Here is a 20,210-nt window from a genome sequence, read left to right on the forward strand (position 1 = left end):
CGATTTGCTCGTTCTTTGTCTGGGGATCCTAGTGAGATCCCTCCCACTCTCTTCCTTATTTGATGCTGGCTTTCAGGTGGAGCTGGGAGGGGTCTGCTGCCTGTACCTGCCCTTCAGTTTGTAGAAGGGCGTAAAGGACGACCCTTCTCAGTGTCTCTCTCTCTCAGCCAGGCCTACTGCATCCTCCTCATCCTGTTTGGTTTGTTGTACCCTGCATGACATCAAACTCACACCCATCCAGTCAGAAGGAACCAGGCCTTAAATGACTATTTGAGTTGTGCTTTTTGTTATAGCTGCTGCTCATGGTAGTAAAGACATGCTACTTAGTAAAGACATTCACGACGTAAGTCGCGAATACTTTCATACCTGTCTTGACCTGACCATTACTTTTTGTAGTCAAACATGAAATTATTTGCAACGTAAGTCGCAAATATTTTCACCAGGATTATATTATGACTATATGAACAGGTGATCATTAAAGCATCATAGCATCTTAGTATAATTGCATTGTAGCATCTTAGCATCGTAGCAACATAGTATCTTAGCTTTGTAGCATCTTAGTATCTTAGCATCATAGCATTGTAGCATCTTGGCATAGTAGCATCATCATAGCATCGTAGCATCGTACTGTCGCAGCAATATAGCATGGTATCGCAGACTGCTGCGGCCACTGCATCACTCTCGCGATTTCCCGCAGGGGAATTGTCTAGTTATTATTAAACTTTTTCCTACGCATTTTCGAAACCTTTCAACTCAAATACCGTTCGTCGCACACAGACACAAAATACATCAAAACGTGCGTCTCGATCGGACTCGGTGTGCTTCTATACAGTTCTTTCAAACAAGATTTTTTCGCGACGTAGTCGCGAAAAAACTGCGACAAATTTCCCTATTGAAATGAATGGAGAAGCCCGAAAAAAAAAAAATTCAACAGACATTTTCAACAATGAACTGCTCTGGCATACTTTAACCGAGAGACTTCATTTAAACTTTAAAACGTAGGTACTCTTGCCTTCTCTTCAGAGATTCACTTCACTTAGCGACAACTTTTACCGTTTTTAAACTATGAAGCCTCAGAGTTGTGTAGGTTTTTACTCAAATTTCAGGGTTTATAATGGGTGTGTATTGCGCGGAATGTTTGTGCTAGAGTGGATGACATCATCAGCTAGAGTGAGGAGGGGAGAAGAAAGTTAGTCAAAAAACTGCACAGAAACTGCTCCCGTGGCCACAAATTTCACACGACAGACATAATTTATACATAGAAACGTAGGAAAATGTGTCTTCTCACTCAAATTCGTCTGCTAAAGCTGTAAGTCTTATAGTTTTGGCGTCAGACACAAAGATGCGCCAGCAACACCCACCCACAGCTCCATAGACTGCCATGTTAAAAAGGCAGGGAAATTTCTGGAGGAAAGCAGACGTAACCTTTCTTTGAATCGCTTTGAATAGGTCACATTTCTTCATTTTACCTACAAATTACACATCTAGACGTTCAGGAAAGCCTCAAGATGCCCAAAGTTAAGTCGGTTCAATGATTGGAAATACGGTTTGGCCACAAGTCCTTCCTGTTCGAGGCGATTTTTCAGCATTTTCTCTCTCTTTCCCCGTCTTCCAACTGACATTCTAACAGGAGCAGTTGACCCTGGTAGCCATGACAACCAGACCCCAACCAGCTTACACACGTTCACACACGCAGCTGCAGGGGACGAGAGGCGGGAAAAGAGCTCTCAGTGGAAAACATGATCTGCCAAAACATTAAAACCCCCCAAACCATTACTGCAGTACTGTAGGGGGCCAGAACCTGACATTATGACCTTTTCCTTTATTTTAAACACAAATTATATCTGGCTGCTTTGCTGAAACTCCTGACACAACATCCCTGACCCGTTTCCTTCATCTTATTAGGTCAGTGAATAGCTAAACTGCTAACAGACGCTAACGACTAGCCGCCCAGTGATTTAGCCGACGACTAGCCTTCCAGCATAGCTCATGTATGTTAGCAAGCTAGCGGAGCTAACGGAGCTAGCTAGCCGCTAGCTTAACGCCGCGGACTCAACCGCGGAGTTAGCCTCGAGCTAACCGCTAACTAACCGCTAGCTAACCGGGATTTAACCGCGGACCCGCGGGAGTTAAACACGAATTAGCCGCGGCAGTTCGCCGTGAGCTAACGCGGAGGCTAGTGGGGTTAGCCGCCGGCTAATTCGCCGCCTTGCTAGCGGGTGCTTATCACAGTAATAATGTTGAAGTTTTACAATTTAAAGGGAAGATATTTTTAAATTAAACTGTGTCAAACTGAAAAATATATTATTCCACCACATAAAGTAGGAAACATTTATGGCTTGCAACAACATTAATGACAGTATATATATATATAATTGGAGTAATTTAATATAATATGATGTTTTTAATTAAATAAATAATGAGCTGTTGAACACTCATAAGAGTTATATTAAGTATGTTACATAACATTATTTGACATGTCTATTTGTCTGCCTATAGTTTTCCTCCAGCTGATCCAGACAGACTGCAGTGACGTCCAACATGAGACAAAGAGCTGGAATGGCAGGACAATTTGAAGGTCTTCACTTCATCGCTGATTCCTTGTTACAGCCTGGATGTGTTAAGTTTAATATTATTGTTTATCTAACTGTAAGACTGTGCCGTAAACTGTTAAACTATTGCTCAGGTAGGAGTAATGAGTTTTATTGTTAAAATTATTATGATTAACGAGCAATTGTTACGATTTGCTCGTTCTTTGTCTGGGGATCCTAGTGAGATCCCTCCCACTCTCTTCCTTATTTGATGCTGGCTTTCAGGTGGAGCTGGGAGGGGTCTGCCGCCTGTACCTGCCCTTCAGTTTGTAGAAGGGCGTAAAGGACGACCCTTCTCAGTGTCTCTCTCTCTCAGCCAGGCCTACTGCATCCTCCTCATCCTGTTTGGTTTGTTGTACCCTGCATGACATCAAACTCACACCCATCCAGTCAGAAGGAACCAGGCCTTAAATGACTATTTGAGTTGTGCTTTTTGTTATAGCTGCTGCTCATGGTAGTAAAGACATGCTACTTAGTAAAGACATTCGCGACGTAAGTCGCGAATACTTTCATACCTGTCTTGACGTGACCATTACTTTTTGTAGTCAAACATGAAATTATTTGCGACGTAAGTCGCAAATAATTTCACCAGGATTATATTATGACTATATGAACAGGTGATCATTAAAGCATCATAGCATGGTAGCATCATTAAAGCATCTTAGCATCATAGCATTGTAGCATCATTAAAGCATCTTAGCATTGTAGTATCTTCGTATCATAGCATCTTAGTATCATAGCATCTTAGTATCTTAGCATCATAGCATTGTAGTAGCATCTTGGCATAGTAGCATCATCGTAGCATCGTAGCATCGTAGCATCGTACTGTCACAGCAATATAGCGTGGTATCGCAGACTGCTGCGGCCACTGCATCACTCTCGCGATTTCCCGCAGGGGAATTGTCTAGTTAGTGATGCAGTGCTACGCAATGCAAACTATTGACCCTCATAGCAAAGCTATGGGAGTCAATAGTTTGCAGTGCGAAGCACTGCAAACTATTGTTCTTCACTACGTTTTTCTTCTTATTATTATTATTATTATTATTATTATTAAACTTTTTCCTACGCATTTTCGAAACCTTTCAACTCAAATACCGTTCGTCGCACACAGACACAAAATACATCAAAACGTGCGTCTCGATCGGACTCGGTGTGCTTCTATACAGTTCTTTCAAACAAGATTTTTTCGCGACGTAGTCGCGAAAAAACTGCGACAAATTTCCCAATTGAAATGAATGGAGAAGCCCGAAAAAAAAAATAATTCAACAGACATTTTCAACAATGAACTGCTCTGGCATACTTTAACCGAGAGACTTCATTTAAACTTTAAAACGTAGGTACTCTTGCCTTCTCTTCAGAGATTCACTTCACTTAGCGACAACTTTTACCGTTTTTAAACTATGAAGCCTCAGAGTTGTGTAGGTTTTTACTCAAATTTCAGGGTTTATAATGGGTGTGTATTGCGCGGAATGTTTGTGCTAGAGTGGATGACATCATCAGCTAGAGTGAGGAGGGGAGAAGAAAGTTAGTCAAAAAACTGCACAGAAACTGCTCCCGTGGCCACAAATTTCACACGACAGACATAATTTATACATAGAAACGTAGGAAAATGTGTCTTCTCACTCAAATTCGTCTGCTAAAGCTGTAAGTCTTATAGTTTTGGCGTCAGACACAAAGATGCGCCAGCAACACCCATCCACAGCTCCATAGACTGCCATGTTAAAAAGGCAGGGAAATTTCTGGAGGAAAGCAGACGTAACCTTTCTTTGAATCGCTTTGAATAGGTCACATTTCTTCATTTTACCTACAAATTACACATCTAGACGTTCAGGAAAGCCTCAAGATGCCCAAAGTTAAGTCGGTTCAATGATTGGAAATACGGTTTGGCCACAAGTCCTTCCTGTTCGAGGCGATTTTTCAGCATTTTCTCTCTCTTTCCCCGTCTTCCAACTGACATTCTAACAGGAGCAGTTGACCCTGGTAGCCATGACAACCAGACCCCAACCAGCTTACACACGTTCACACACGCAGCTGCTGGGGACGAGAGGCGGGAAAAGAGCTCTCAGTGGAAAACATGATCTGCCAAAACATTAAAACCCCCCTTTCACACAGCTGCTGGGCCTCTTAGCTATAGCTCTTCTCATTGACTGAATGACAACTTCATGTTTGACCTTTTCCTTTATTTTAAACACAAATTATATCTGGCTGCTTTGCTGAAACTCCTGACACAACATCCCTGACCCGTTTCCTTCATCTTATTAGGTCAGTGAATAGCTAAACTGCTAACAGACGCTAACGACTAGCCGCCCAGTGATTTAGCCGACGACTAGCCTTCCAGCATAGCTCATGTATGTTAGCAAGCTAGCGGAGCTAACGGAGCTAGCTAGCCGCTACCTTAACGCCGCGGACTCAACCGCGGAGTTAGCCTCGAGCTAACCGCTAACTAACCGCTAGCTAACCGGGATTTAACCGCGGACCCGCGGGAGTTAAACACGAATTAGCCGTGGGAATTCGCGAGAGTGATGCAGTGGCCACAGCAGTCTGTGATATGATATGATGCTATGATATAACGATTTGATACTGCGATGCTAAGATGATATGATGATATGATGCTACAATAATCCTTTGCTTTAATGATATAATTTTAAAAAAAGGATAGTGTGAGTTAAAATAAATAGTATATATACTTATATATATATATATACACTAAATATGTATATATATATATTTACATGCATACATTTACACACACACACACACACACACATCTATCTATAACAGGATCATAGCGTAGCTCAGGAATCTAACCTGTGTCCATGAGAGAGACAGAGAGATCGTGAACGCGCATATGTGTGTGCGTGTCTGTGAATCTGTGAAGCCCGCGAAAAATTCATCCATCTGATTGGACAGTAGCAATGACGTGTTCACGGGGAGGACTCTGATTGGTCAGGTCCGTTACTACGGAGTTAAATACCCTCGTCTGATTCTGCTCCTCCCCTTTCTTCTCGGCAGAGGTAAGTGTACGTTTCATTCCTCTTTAGATAACAAATATTTTATTAAATTGTTAAAGAAAAGTGATATTATTGAAGCTAGATATTGTTCTGTCGTTATTCTGTAAATGTATTTAATTATTTATGTTCGGTGTGTTTATATTAAAGAATATTAAGCCGCGGTAAAAGCTCGGTAAAAGTGACTGTGCCTTTTCTATATAAAACATTAAACAAAGACAAAAGCAAACAGCTCTAACTGTGGTAATATGTATATATCTTTATCAAAAGAGAGATTATTAAAGCTAAATATTACTTTCTGGTGATTTTACGGTTGGTTTGTTTCAATACAAGAACATTAAACCGAGCTAAAAAGCTAACGGAGCTAACTGGCTATAGACAGAGCTAAGCTAGCGGCCTGTACCGCCGCCATTATGCTAATGAAGGGCTAACGAAGCTCACTGGCTGTAGACGGAGCTCCGGTAAAGGCCCGAAGGGCCGCTATTGTGTTAATGAAAAGCCTACAAAGCTAACTGGCTGTGGCGCGAACGGCAGCCATTATGCTAATGAAAAGCTAACGGGGCTAACTGGCTGTAGATAGAGCTTGGTTAAAATAGCTAGGCTAATATGTTAAACACTTTTACATCATACCTTCATTAAATAGAAAAGCATTTTGATACAAGACTATTTTTTTTTACTTTTGGTAATAAATGTTCATTCAGATGTTGATACAATCCTGTACATTTGCTGAAGTTGATGTTATCTTTGCTTGTGTGGAATATCTATTTGTCATAGTAATTATTTGTTTTTATGAAAAAAAAAAACTTATAATATGATACTGTTTAAAATAAATTAATATAGTAGTATAATTATCATCCATAGTTATTATAATATAGAAATATTGTGCCCAAAAACACACACTTTATGACAACTACAGATGTTTAACATGTGTTTGCTTTGTTATTAGCTTGTTGCTTACACTTACTTATAACAATTGAAAGACATTTCAATTTTTTTGCATTGTCTTTGATAGGATTAAAAGGTTCCTGTGCTTCGACAGCTGAGAGTTGATTCATCGCCCTCAACCATCGCAGAGTAGTATCGCCACCTCACCCACACACATACATTCACCACACCTTCATCTACACAGATTTAATTTAAATATAACATATTACATTAATTTGTCTTAGATTAGATTATTTTACATTAGGTAGTTAGAGTTTAGGTAAAGGCTAGGGTTTAGGTTAGTTTGATAGGTTTGATAGCCTGTTAAACTTTGAAAAGTATTTTGTCTTGTTTTTTTTTTCTGTCTATTTTTTGTCAGCAGGATGCCTAGGAAGTCCAGACGTTCCATGGCGGTGAAGCAGCGCTGGAGGAGGCTCGACCTGGAGGAGCTGAGGTCCACCCCTTCCCCCCTGGAGGTATTTACACAGTAGATAAGCTTCTGTGCCACAATGACATCTGTCTGCGTGAAAATGGCTCTAGAAATGTTACATCTATTGTTTTCTCCTTAACTGCTGAGTTCTGTATGTGTTTGGTCTTAATGTTTCATCAGACGTCCCCCCCGGCCGGAGAGGAGCCTTCCCACCGACCCTGCTCTCAAGCTCGTCCCCCCGTTCGTGCTCGTGAGTATCTCTCAATGATCAATAAATTAATTCAGCATCAGTATTTAACTTTCTAAACTGTTTTTTTCTGTCCTGTTGTACTCATATTAACAAATGATTGTTGACATTTCCTGGTTTGTTTTCAATTCAGTAACACCGTTATCTCGTGATGTGTTTTGTCGTTTACTAAACAGGCCGCGGTACCGGCTACCGCCATCGGGTCCTGCGGTGGCCAACTTCGTCGCTCACTGGACGGAGCCACAAGTTGGTCATCCCACCGGAGTCTCCTGACAAGAAGGTGATATTATTAGCCACTTTATGAAGAAAGTGATTGATGTTTAGAGGGATTAATGATTTTCATGCTAATTACATTTTCTTGGTTGTTACAGTTCATTCTGATTGTCGGGGACTCCCACCTGCGCTCCATCGCCGACGGATTCGCCGTGATGCCAGACACTAAGTATTCGTTCGGTATCATGTCGACCCCTGGGGCCCATGCCGCTCAGTTGCGGACTGAGGTCCTTAATGCTAATGTACCTCTCTCACCTGATGCTGTTTGTGTTCTTGCTCCTAGTAACAACCTGACAGCCAGCAGGACCATCGAGGAGGCGGCCGTCGACTACGCCCGTTTCCTCACTGCGGTGAGGAGCCGTTGGCCAGAGGTAAGTTTAATTTCATGTCTCACTTGTCCTGTATTTGTAGTAGTTTAACAAGACTCGAAGTTCATTGACTCTGCTTAAACGTATGAGATTTAAAAAAAGAGATTTAAAAAAATTAATGTGTATTTATTGTAACGTGTGTGATTTTGAAAGAAAATGTCAATTGGTAGCGAACATGTTTTGTTTTGGAAAATTTTGCTTTATTACAGGTCTTTGTGGTGGACTTCCCCCCCCGCCTGACGGAGGACCAGACGTACCAGGACCTTCTTCGCCAGGAGTACCACCGCGTGTCGGCTCGTATGGGTGTGTACAAATTATCATGTCAATAAAAACAAGGAAAAAGAACTTAAAAGTGTCTGTGATTCATGGTACATGTTGTAATTGCTTGTTGTTTTCTTTTGTGTATTTTCAGGTGTGAGGTTCTTCTCTGCGGCGGAGTACTTCCCCCTGACGCGCCTGGAGCTCTGGAGCAGAGACGGCGTAAGTAGAAAATCAATGTGTGATAGAAAAAGTCAAATTTGTTATAATGTCTTGTGTGTTGATATGAAACATTCAACACGAGCTACTGTTCTATACCTGAACTTTGTATGTGTCTTTGTGGGTTTGTGTTCATGTGTGCAGGTTCACCTGAGCGACCGTGAGGGGATGGCCATCCTGACCAGCCTGCTGTGGTCCGCGACGGAGCGGTACCTGGAGACACCACCTCCCCCCCCGGTGTCTCCTACTCCTCCACAGCCACTTAGGAAGGTTTCTCCTAAGCTGGTTGTGAGGGGAGAGGTACGTGCTCCGCTGGCTTCTGACCCCTTCCGTTGGAAGGTCGTTGGTCAGAGCAGCAAGGTTAGTAAAGTTTTACTGTTGTATCATCATGTGTGTTTACATGTGTTTGTGAACATGTTGGAGATCGGGTTCACAGTCTTAAAAAGCACCTATTTAATCAAATGTGATGTGAACTTTTCCAGGTTCCCTCCCCGGCCAGCGCGACTCAGCAGCAGGAGAAGGAGTCCTTCCTCCCACTGAACCCTGTTTGGTTCAGCAGCACGCTTCTTCGTGCTGTGGAGGAAGTGTCTCCTTCTCAGCTGTCTGGTGTCGTGGACCCCCCGTCTCCTCCAGCGCGGAAGAAGGTAAGTTGTCTGATTCTTCTCAGCTGTAAAGTTTCTCCTTGTTCCCTACAGTTACTGTTGCTATGTTCTATCTGACTGTGCAGGTGGCCTCCCCAGCAGCAGCCAGACGACGCAGGACCCCCCGCCCCCAGACTACAGTGACTAATGTACGTTTTTATCTGCCACAACACACACAATGTGACACAGAACACACAGTGTGTTCACTGAGTGAATTTTAACATGTCTATTCTCATGTGTCAACAGCTGGTTGGATCCCCTCCTACCAGGTTGGCCTGCAGTCTGGGATCTCCGGAGACCCCCACCTGTTCACCGGTGGCCAAGGTACATATTATTCCTATTGAATAAAGTTGATGATGTCATCAAAGTCTTCATTCTACTGAATTCTTGTTATGATTTGTTCTCAGGTGGCCAGGATCCAGACACCTTCCCCGGCTGGACCTTCCCTTTCCCTCACCGCTGTGGCCCGCTCCTCTCCTCGCCCAGCTAAGGTATTTAATCCACAACTGACACACACACAACGTTTACTGTAAATTCAGCTGTAACTACATTAACCTGGTTCATCTTCCTCTGCAGTTCATAAATGCAGAGAAAGTGAGTAATAAAAATACATTTAGAAAACTTTTCTCGTAACAACTTAGTGCTTGTTCTAATACTGGTCTTATGACTTGTCACAGACATTTAGAAAACTTTTCTCGTAACAACTTAGTGCTTGTTCTAATACTGGTCTTATGACTTGTCACAGACCCGGACACCGTTCCCCTCATCAACTTCCTGGCCCTGGATCATCGACGACGGACTGTCCACCTCCTCTGCTAATGAGGTAAGAACATTTACCTTCTGGTTTATCGTGGGCTCAATAAAGTGTTTGTTTGAGGGAGAGTGTAATTTCCTTTAAACTGTAATGTATAAAAAAAACTTGAGGAAATGAAGGAGAGATTTAATTTGTTTTTTGATCATTATTAATATCTTGGTAAACTTACCAAGATATTAATAATGATCAGAATACCAGTAATGTGTTCTAGTCAAGTGTGCTCATGATATGTGTGTAAGATTGTGTCAGCTTTTTATAGATGTTTAGTTGATCTGAAAAACTTGCTGGAATTGATGTTCTACAACAATGTAACTTGATTCATTACTACTTCTGCTATTAATACTAGTAATAATAATAAAGCTAACTATAATAATACTGATACTAATAATGTGTAGTAATTAATAGTATTTTAATACTAATAGACTAATAAAATTAATTATGACTAACCTACTAATAATTAACCATTGAACATCTTTACAGGCAAGCATAAAGGTAGGTACTCAGGTAAGTGGGGGTCAGGCTGTCACTGTTAGGGCTAGTCATAGTCAGAGGGACAGGAGGTACAGTAAGTTCTCTAGGAACAGTCAGTGTACCTGCATGTCCCTGACTTTTCTCGCTTTCGAGAATGAGGGTTGTAGCTTTAACACAGCTACCCTCGATAGAGTGCTGGCTCAGGGAGATTCACTCTACGTAGGAGTGAAACAACAGCTGATCCTGGAGCACAGGTATGAAAATGATCATCTCACCGTCGAGAAAATGCCTAAACAAGTCCTGACAGACACTGCAATGTACGATGTCCACATGTGCGAAGTTAAATGTGGAACCGTCAAAGCCTCCAGCGACGGAAACGGCAACTTAATTTCCCTTGCTGAAGAGCTGCAGTGTCTGTCAGGAGATGTGAGGCATGCGTTTATCATAGTAAATCCAGAATGCATTGCAGTGTTCCGTACCCAAACAGGGACGTATGGTGTGTTTGATTCACACACCAGAGATTCGGCAGGTTTTCCAAAATTCAACGGAACTGCAATCATGAAGACCTTCACTGAAATCAGTGACCTGGCTGAACACCTGCACAACCTCTTTGCTGATCGTGGACCTTCTGCCAGCTATGAGCTTGTGCCTGTGTCATTTGAAGCCGTCGGTTCCAGTGAAGGTCTTCAACAACCGACGGTAGAAGTAGATTTAGAAGTCTCCAGGACAGCTCTCCCTCCAGTCATAAAACTAGGTAAATTAGGTAAACAACGAAGACAAAAAGTTAAAAGGAGGGAAAGTGACAGCCATGTTATCAAATGTGAAAAAAACATTAATGAAAAAAATAGGTATGACAACTGCCCGGAATTTGGAATTAAAAAAATAGAAGCAAACAAAATAAAACATTCCCAAGACAGTAATCATAGGAAACAACGGTTACTGTCTTTCAGAAATTATTATTCAAAAGTTAAAAATACAAAAAAAATAAAACTTAATCAAAAATATAAGGAAGACCCAACATTCCGGAGCAGTAGAAAAAAACATTATACAGACAAATACAGGGCCGATCCTGCTTTCCAGAGCAGGAAGAAAAAAATTTTTACAGAGAAATATAACATGGATCCTGCCTTTCAAACTAGGCAAAAAAAATATATTAAAGAAAAGTATAAGGCAGACCCTGCCTTTCAAACTAGGCAAAAAAAATATATTAAAGAAAAGTATAAGGCAGACCCTGCCTTTCAAACTAGGCAAAAAAAATATATTAAAGAAAAGTATAAGGCAGACCCTGCCTTTCAAACTAGGCAAAAAAAATATATTAAAGAAAAGTATAAGGCAGACCCTGCCTTTCAAACTAGGCAAAAAAAATATATTAAAGAAAAGTATAAGGCAGACCCTGCCTTTCAAACTAGGCAAAAAAATTATATTAAAGAAAAGTATAAGGAGGATCCTGCCTTTCAAACTAGGCAAAAAAAATATATTAAAGAAAAGTATAAGGCAGACCCTGCCTTTCAAACTAGGCAAAAAAAATATATTAAAGAAAAGTATAAGGCAGACCCTGCCTTTCAAACTAGGCAAAAAAATTATATTAAAGAAAAGTATAAGGAGGATCCTGCCTTTCAGAGTAGGCACAAAAATTACATTAAACAGAAATATAGGGCAGATCCTGATTTTTGTACCAAAAAGAAAATGTACATGTTAACTAGGTACAAATCTAATCTTAGACTTAGACAAAAGAAAAAAGAAAGTTTAAATAGAAGGTATCACAATGATCCTGAGTTTAGGTTACGCTGTATCCAACGCAGAGTAACTAAACTCGCAACAAATGCTACTTTTTGCATCTTTAACAAGATGCAAAACGCATTAAGGATCAAACAAAAATATAGAAGGATCGTGCCCTATAACCCCCCCCAACCGCAGCCGTTAATAAATCCTGTGATGGAAGCCGCCATCACAGTGTTTCGTGAAACTATTCGACACGGGCCGACGTATGTCTGCACCGTGTGTAACAGAGCAATGTTTCCTAATCAGGTCAGATTGTGCAAAAGAGAAAAATATAGACAAAAACCTGCAGTGGCAGCATCCTGTTTAACAGGAAACTATGTCCACTTTTGTGACAACGACTGCGCTGCACATTGCTCTGTTACACACGAGCGACTAAAAGAGTGGATCTGTCACACGTGTGACAGCCACTTGAAGAGAGGACGGATGCCACCGGTTGCGACGGCGAACAACTTAGAGTTGTCGCCCATCCCCCCAGAGTTAGCGAGGCTCAACGTGCTCGAGAGGCAGCTAATTGCTAAAATACTGCCTTTTGCTAAGGTTGTCGCTCTGCCGAAAGGACAACAAAAAGCAGTCCATGGAGCTGTTGTCTGTGTTCCATCAGAGGTGGAAGCAACAGTCAACAGTCTCCCAAGACCCAGATCTGAGTCACAACTACTTCAGGTTAAATTAAAGAGGCGCATTAACTACAAGGGCTACCAGCACTTTTATACTGTTAATATGAGAAATGTATTAGCTAGTCTCGCCACACTTAAAAGGATACATTCTGAGTATCAGGATGTATCCATAGACGATAGTGTTGTTTTTGATGAGTCAGTCGACGATGACGACTCACAACTCAATGTTGCTGATGCTGCTCAGTCAGAGCAGCATCAGGGAGACATTGAGGCAGACGTGGACCTCGAGGAGGTCTTTAATAGGAAAAACGACCCAGACCAACCACAAAGGCAGCAGCCAGACCCAGACATGGACAAAGACTTAGAGGAAGTTTTTTCTAGTCAGAACGACCCAGACTCTAGTAGAAGTCAGCAGCCTCAGGGAGCTGACGACGAACAGGAGGAGCTGAGGCCTGGCCTGACTCTGGACACGTGTATGCAGCCGCCTGACATTGCACAGGAGAGTCTTTCGTATGGTGATGGAATATTTAGCATTGCCCCCGCCCAGGGCAACAGACCAGTAGGCTTCTTCACCATACCAAAGCTTGAAGCCATGGCTTTCCCTGTGCAATTCCCGACAGGAGAGAACACACTGGATGAACCCAGAACCTTCTCCCTGTCACCTAGCATGTATTTTAACTGCAGGTTGTTTGCTGTCGATACACGTTTCGCTAGCGACCAAAGCTACCTTTTCTTTGCGCAGTTTGTCACAGAAACCCACCTGGCGACAAACAGCATGTCAATTCAGATGCGCAAAGGAAAGTCCAGAGCTAGAGACGGCCGTCGTATTAACAACCTCATGCTCCTGGACCAAGACGAGGTGCAGCGGCTCATTATGAGCCAAGATGCAACTCGCTTCATGCAGCCTCTCAGAGGCACTCCAGCCTATTGGACCAAGACTCTGAAAGACGTCCACGCCATGGTGCGACAAATAGGCAAACCCACATTTTTTGTCACGTTCTCGGCTGCTGAGATGAGATGGCCTGAGGTCATAGAGGTCATCAAAGCTCAGCAGGGAGAACACGGGGACTTTTCAGAGCTCGACTGGAAATCAAAGTGCGACATTCTGCGGAGCAATCCGGTCACAGTAATGCGCATGTTTGAAAAGAGAGTCGACGCTCTGATGACCAACCTTCTCCTCTCACCAGCGCAGCCCATTGGCGAGGTGGAGGATTATTTTTATAGGGTTGAGTTCCAGGCTAGAGGAAGTCCCCACATCCACATGCTAATTTGGATTAAAAATGCACCTAAATTTGAAGAAGAGTCCGACCAGAAGGTCGCGGCTTTCATAGATAGGTACATAACATGCAAGATGCCTGATCCTGAGACAGACCTGGAGCTCCACAGAATTGTCTCAGAGGTTCAGGTTCACAGCAGGAAACATTCCAAGTCCTGCAAAAAAGGCAACGTTGCCTGTAGGTTTGGCTTCCCGAAGCAGCCCATGGATGATACATTCATCACTAGACCCCCCATTAGTGCTGGCACCTCAAAACCTTTAGATCAAGACCAGAACCAAGATGAGGTCGCCAGAATACTGGAGCAGAAGCGGGCACTCGCTAAGAAGCGAAAGGAAGCCAAAGTCAAACTTCAGCAAGTTAGAGACTTGCTCTTGGATGCAAACGCTTCATTCAGTAGTTTGACAGACTTGCTCGACCAGTGCGGCTTGACGTACACGGAATACCGAGCCCTTGTCCACCGCCTGGCGAGCAGCCATGTCGTGATCCTGAAGCGGCATCCAAACGATTGCTGGGTTAACGCCTATAACCCAGACCTGCTCCGAGCCTGGAACGCCAACATGGACATTCAGTACGTTGTGGACGATTATAGCTGCATAATGTACATGATGTCCTACGTGTCCAAGCCGGAGCACGAGATGACGCAATTCCTTAAGAACGTCATCGGAAATGTTAAACAGTCCAATGTTAACGAGCGTGACGAAATGAAGCAGATCATGCAGGCCTATGCTAAACATAGGGAAGTCAGCGCTCAAGAGGCTGTTGCTCGCACCTGCAGCTTACGGCTGAAGAGGTGCTCCCGGACCGTGGTGTTCCTTCAGACCGACGAGGACGGTCTGAGGATGAGTCACCCTATCGGTAGACTCCAACAGATGGAACCGGGTTCAGAGGAGGTGTGGATGTCCGGCCTGCCAGAAAAATACGTCAACAGACCTCGCGGTGCTGAGTTTGCGCGTATGTGCATGGCCGAGTTTGCGTCAGAGTACAGGGTGCTGTACGGTGAGCAAACTAAAAGTAAAAGCGCCATCCCCCTCCTGAATGAAATGGGCTTTATTCAGAAAAGAACTGCTGGAAAGCCGGCAATTATCAGATTTCCTCGGTTCTCAGAGAAGAAAGCTCCTGAGAAGTTTTATAGACGACTGCTCAAACTTTATCTCCCACACCGATCTGATGACGACCTGAGAGATGAAGCTAACCCCACTTATGAGCAGTTTTATACGTGTGGCGAGATCCCGGGTATGAGTGTTAGAGATCTCGTAACCCGTAACAAAAAACGCTACGAAGGTCAGGGTAAAAGGATCGACGAAGCGTTAGAACAGTATCAGGTGCTGGGCCCTATAGTTAATGAGTGGAACTGTTTTGCGCCTGAAGTAGAAGCTGAACGGTTAGAGTGTCTTGCAGAGCGACAACCTGCCGAGCACGAAGACCCAGGAGAGGTCCCAGAGTTTCAGGTCACTAGAGATAGGGGGAGCTCCATGCCGAGGATAGAAGCGCCGCAGTTGAGTCCAGACTTTGTTAGAAAAATGTATCAAAGTCTGAACGAAACGCAGGCTTCTATCTTCTACAGCATTCGTCAGTGGTGCTTTGAGCTGGTGTGGGGCCGCGATGTAGAGCCGTTTTATTACTTTTTGACAGGGGGAGCTGGCTGTGGTAAATCGCACGTAATCAAGTGCGTTCACCAGGAGGCAACGAGGATTCTGCGTGAGCTCCCCAGATTCAGGGACCAAGCAGACATGACGCAGCCTGCAGTGCTGCTGACTGCCTTCACTGGCACAGCAGCCTTCAACATTTCAGGCGTCACGTTGCACTCACTGCTCAAACTGCCGAGGTCCTTGAAGGCACCGTATCAAGGTCTCGGCAACGCCCTGGATGAGGTCCGAGCGACACTTTCCAACGCGGAGATTCTCATCATCGATGAGGTCTCCATGGTTTCCAAGGAGCTGTTTGCTTACGTCAACTGGCGTTTTCAACAGATCCGAGGAAACAGGAAGCCGTTCGGGGGGATTTCTGTCCTCGCTGTTGGTGACTTTTACCAACTGCCGCCTTTAGGCAGAGCCAAGCCACTGTGTGTGTATGAGGAGACTGAGTTTGATCTCTGGAAGGATCACTTCAAGATGGTCATCCTTACAGAGATCATGCGACAGAAGGACGATCGAGCTTTTGCTGAACTCTTGAACCGCCTCAGAGTGAAGCAAAAGCTGGATCCTTTGAGTGATGAGGACAGAGAGTTGCTCACACAGGCAGTGGCTGACGTCAAAGATTGTCCAGTAGATAGGCTACACATTTTTGCTACCAACAAAGAAGTTGACCGTCACAACTCTGGTACTGTAGCCTCCCTCCACGACGACGCTATCGACATCGCAGCTCGGGATTATAGGAAAATGCCTACGACCGGCTGCATGACGATAGTGTCGAACGTTAACGGCACCAAGCGAGATTTGCCTGACAACATAGTGGCTGCTCCAGGAGTACGCGTTATGTTGACCAGGAATCTCGACGTGGAGGACGGAATTGTTAATGGAACATTCGGAACCATCTCGCACATTGTAATGACGGACAGCGAGCCAAAGTCTGTTAAGTTAATTGGACTCGAGCTGGACAATCCCACAGCAGGACAGAGATTCCGCAAAAAGATCTTGGGTCCCTCAGACAATCTGGCCTACATTGAAAGATCTGAGGAGAGCCTGAGTAACACAAAAGGGGTCATTCGGCGCCAGTTCCCCATGAAGTTGGCTTTTGCGTGTACGGCCCACAAAGTTCAAGGTATGACGATGGCGTCAGCGGTTGTGTGTCTGAAGCGCGTGTTTGAACCGGGCATGGCTTATGTAGCGCTCAGCCGCACAACTTCGCTGGGAGGTCTCACTATCTGTGACTTCGACGAGAAAAAGATATATGCTGACCCCGAAATCAAGACAGCTCTGGAAAGTATGCCTCAAGCCTCTTTCCAGAGCTGTCGACCATTGTTAGCATTTTATAGATTGATGGAACAAACTCCAAAGACCTTGACAATCATCCACCACAATACTCAGGGACTTCCGTCCCACATTTCAGACCTGAAGGCTCATCACGAACTGCAACTAGCAGACGTGCTGTGCCTCACAGAGACACATTTGTCAGGGTCCTCTGTATCCCCAATTTTCGACCTGGAGGGATACACCATGTTCACACGCAGTAGGTTGCTGTCTTACAACAGCTGTGTGGACATGGCTCGAAAAGATGGAGGTGGAGTTGCAGTGTACTGTAGAGGCAACGTGCAAGCAGAGCCTCGCAGGTACATGCACCAGGTCACTGATTTGGAGTTTGTTGTCATCAAAATTGAGGCTCCAGTCAAACTACTTTTAGCGACTGTTTACAAACCACCAAATTTCCGATGGTCTATGTTCTTACAAAACTTGAGAAACCTCTTAGACTCATTGGACGTGATAAATCACCAGCCCATCATTGTTTGTGGCGACTTTAATGAGGATCTCCTCAGTAAAGGCAAAAAAAGTATAAAAGACTTGTTTCAGGCCAGAGGTTACACTCAACTAATTAGTGAATCCACCACTGAGAAGAACACTCTGATTGATCACATTTATATTTCACATCCTGATAAATGTCTTCAATCAGGTGTTCTCCAAACTTATTACAGTTACCACAGTCCAGTCTATTGTATTTTGACTGACTAAGTCTCTCCAGCCAACACATGGTCCATAGAAAAGTAAGTGTGACTTTAATCATGATGTTGTAATGGCATGTGTTGGCTGGAAATAGTTGAATCATGTATTGATGTAGTGTTTTTTTATATTTATTAATGTAACAAAGGGGTCAGCATTATCTTATCAAGCCGTTCTCATCATCTATTGAGATGATGAGAACGGCTTTCAATGTATAATGTTAAATATTTTGTAATTAGCTTAGCTAATGTAATTATTTAAATTACATTAGCTAACCTAAATAATGTAAATCATGTATTGTAAATTAAATCATGTAAGTTACAGGTCGACAATCTACGTGTCAACCAGGTCCATCAAAAGGTGAGTATCTCTCTTTAAAATGATTAATCACATTGAATATTTGAACTAACCTCCCTTCTCTTCTCCTGTCTGTCTGTTCTGTCTTTACTGTCATTCATGTTCAACAGAAGGAGACATCAAGAGGACCACAGCTGATCTCTCTCCAGTAGAGACAGCAAACCAACACCAAAAAAAAGGGAAGTAATATTTCACATTTTTTGATCAAATGTTTTAACTAATGTTTTGAGCCTTTAACTTATGTCTGTTTTTGTTTAAATTGTGTGAACTAGATCTAGGAAGAAGACGCCCAGATGACAGCAACACAACAACAATAAGGGAAGTAATATTTCACATTTTTTGATCAAATGTTTTAACTTAATGTTTTGAACCTTTAACTTATGTCTGTTTTTGTTTAAATTGTGTGAACTAGATCTAGGAAAAAGACGTCCAGATGACAGCAACACAACAACAATAAGGGAAGTAATATTTCACATTTTTTGATCAAATGTTTTAACTTAATGTTTTGAACCTTTAACTTATGTCTGTTTTTGTTTAAATTGTGTGAACTAGATCTAGGAAGAAGACGTCCAGAAGACAGCAACACAACAACAATAAGGGAAGTAATATTTCATTAAGTTTGTGATCAAATGTCTCCATGATGATTTGAAACCTCTAACTTATTGATCTTTTAAATCCAGGATCAAGGACCCAAGATCCAGGAAGAAGACGTCCAGAGGACTTTTTTTTTTCCTTTGTATCTTTAGTTTCGTGATGGGTTCGGTGGCCGTGTTTTTACAACTTTGTTTCTTGTTAGATTAACGTTTTTTACCGACTCATCAGATGTTTTCGTGTTCCTTGATTGTTTTGTTGAAAAATAAACTTAATTTCTGTTGCAAACTGTCTGTTTATGGCTGTTTTATCACTTATCTTATAGTTTCAGCTTAGTTAAAGGTATATTATAGCATTTTAGCATCTTAGCATTAAAGCATCATTTAAACATCTTAGCATTGTAGCATCATAGCATTGTAGCGAATTGGCATTGTAGCATCTTAGCATCATAGCATTTTAGCATCATGAAAGCATGTTAGCATCATAGTATGGTAGCATGATAGCATTGTAGCAAATTGGCATTGTAGCATCATAGCATCATAGCATGGTAGCATCATTAAAGCATCTTAGCATCATAGCATGGTAGCATCATTAAAGCATCTTAGCATCATAGCATTGTAGCATCATTAAAGCATCTTAGCATCATAGCATGGTAGCATGGTAGCATGATAGCATTGTGGCAAATTGGCATTGTAGCATCTTAGCATCATAGCATTGTAGCATCATTAAAGCATCTTAGCATTGTAGTATCTTAGCATCATAGCATCTTAGTATAATTGCATTGTAGCATCTTAGCATCATAGCAACATAGTATCTTAGCTTTGTAGCATCTTAGTATCATAGCATCTTAGCATCTTAGCATCTTGGCATAGTAGCATCATCGTAGCATCGTAGCATCGTACTATCACAGCAATATAGCATGGTATCGCAGACTGCTGCGGCCACTGCATCACTCTCGCGATTTCCCGCAGGGGAATTGTCTAGTTATTATTATTAAACTTTTTCCTACGCATTTTCGAAACTTTTCAACTCAAATACCGTTCGTCGCACACAGGTCAAAATACATCAAAACGTGCGTCTCGATCGGACTCGGTGTGCTTCTATACAGTTCTTTCAAACAAGATTTTTTCGCGACGTAGTCGCGAAAAAACTGCGACAAATTTCCCAATTGAAATGAATGGAGAAGCCCGAAAAAAAAATAAATTCAACAGACATTTTCAACAATGAACTGCTCTGGCATACTTTAACCGAGAGACTTCATTTAAACTTTAAAACGTAGGTACTCTTGCCTTCTCTTCAGAGATTCACTTCACTTGTCGACAACTTTTACCGTTTTTAAACTATGAAGCCTCAGAGTTGTGTAGGTTTTTACTCAAATTTCAGGGTTTATAATGGGTGTGTATTGCGCGGAATGTTTGTGCTAGAGTGGATGACATCATCAGCTAGAGTGAGGAGGGGAGAAGAAAGTTAGTCAAAAAACTGCACAGAAACTGCTCCCGTGGCCACAAATTTCACACGACAGAGATAATTTATACATAGAAACGTAGGAAAATGTGTCTTCTCACTCAAATTCGTCTGCTAAAGCTGTAAGTCTTATAGTTTTGGCGTCAGACACAAAGATGCGCCAGCAACACCCACCCACAGCTCCATAGACTGCCATGTTAAAAAGGCAGGGAAATTTCTGGAGGAAAG

General features: G+C 42.7%; 1 protein-coding gene across 1 annotated transcript; it reads left to right on the top strand.

Moving 5' to 3' along the window:
* Positions 1-11,791: 11,791 nt before the first annotated feature.
* On the top strand, positions 11,792-19,441 carry LOC311498381 (uncharacterized protein). Its single transcript, XM_084558933.1, has 2 exons — positions 11,792-17,930; positions 18,038-19,441. Exon 1 carries the CDS (start codon positions 11,931-11,933, stop codon positions 17,580-17,582), a length of 5,652 nt encoding a protein of 1,883 aa, XP_084415059.1. The 5' UTR covers positions 11,792-11,930; the 3' UTR covers positions 17,583-17,930; positions 18,038-19,441.
* The last annotated feature ends 769 nt before the right edge of the window (positions 19,442-20,210 follow it).

The sequence above is a fragment of the Chelon labrosus genome, assembly GCF_963514085.1.
Source record: "Chelon labrosus genome assembly, chromosome: 13".
Taxonomy (NCBI): Eukaryota; Metazoa; Chordata; class Actinopteri; order Mugiliformes; family Mugilidae; genus Chelon; species Chelon labrosus.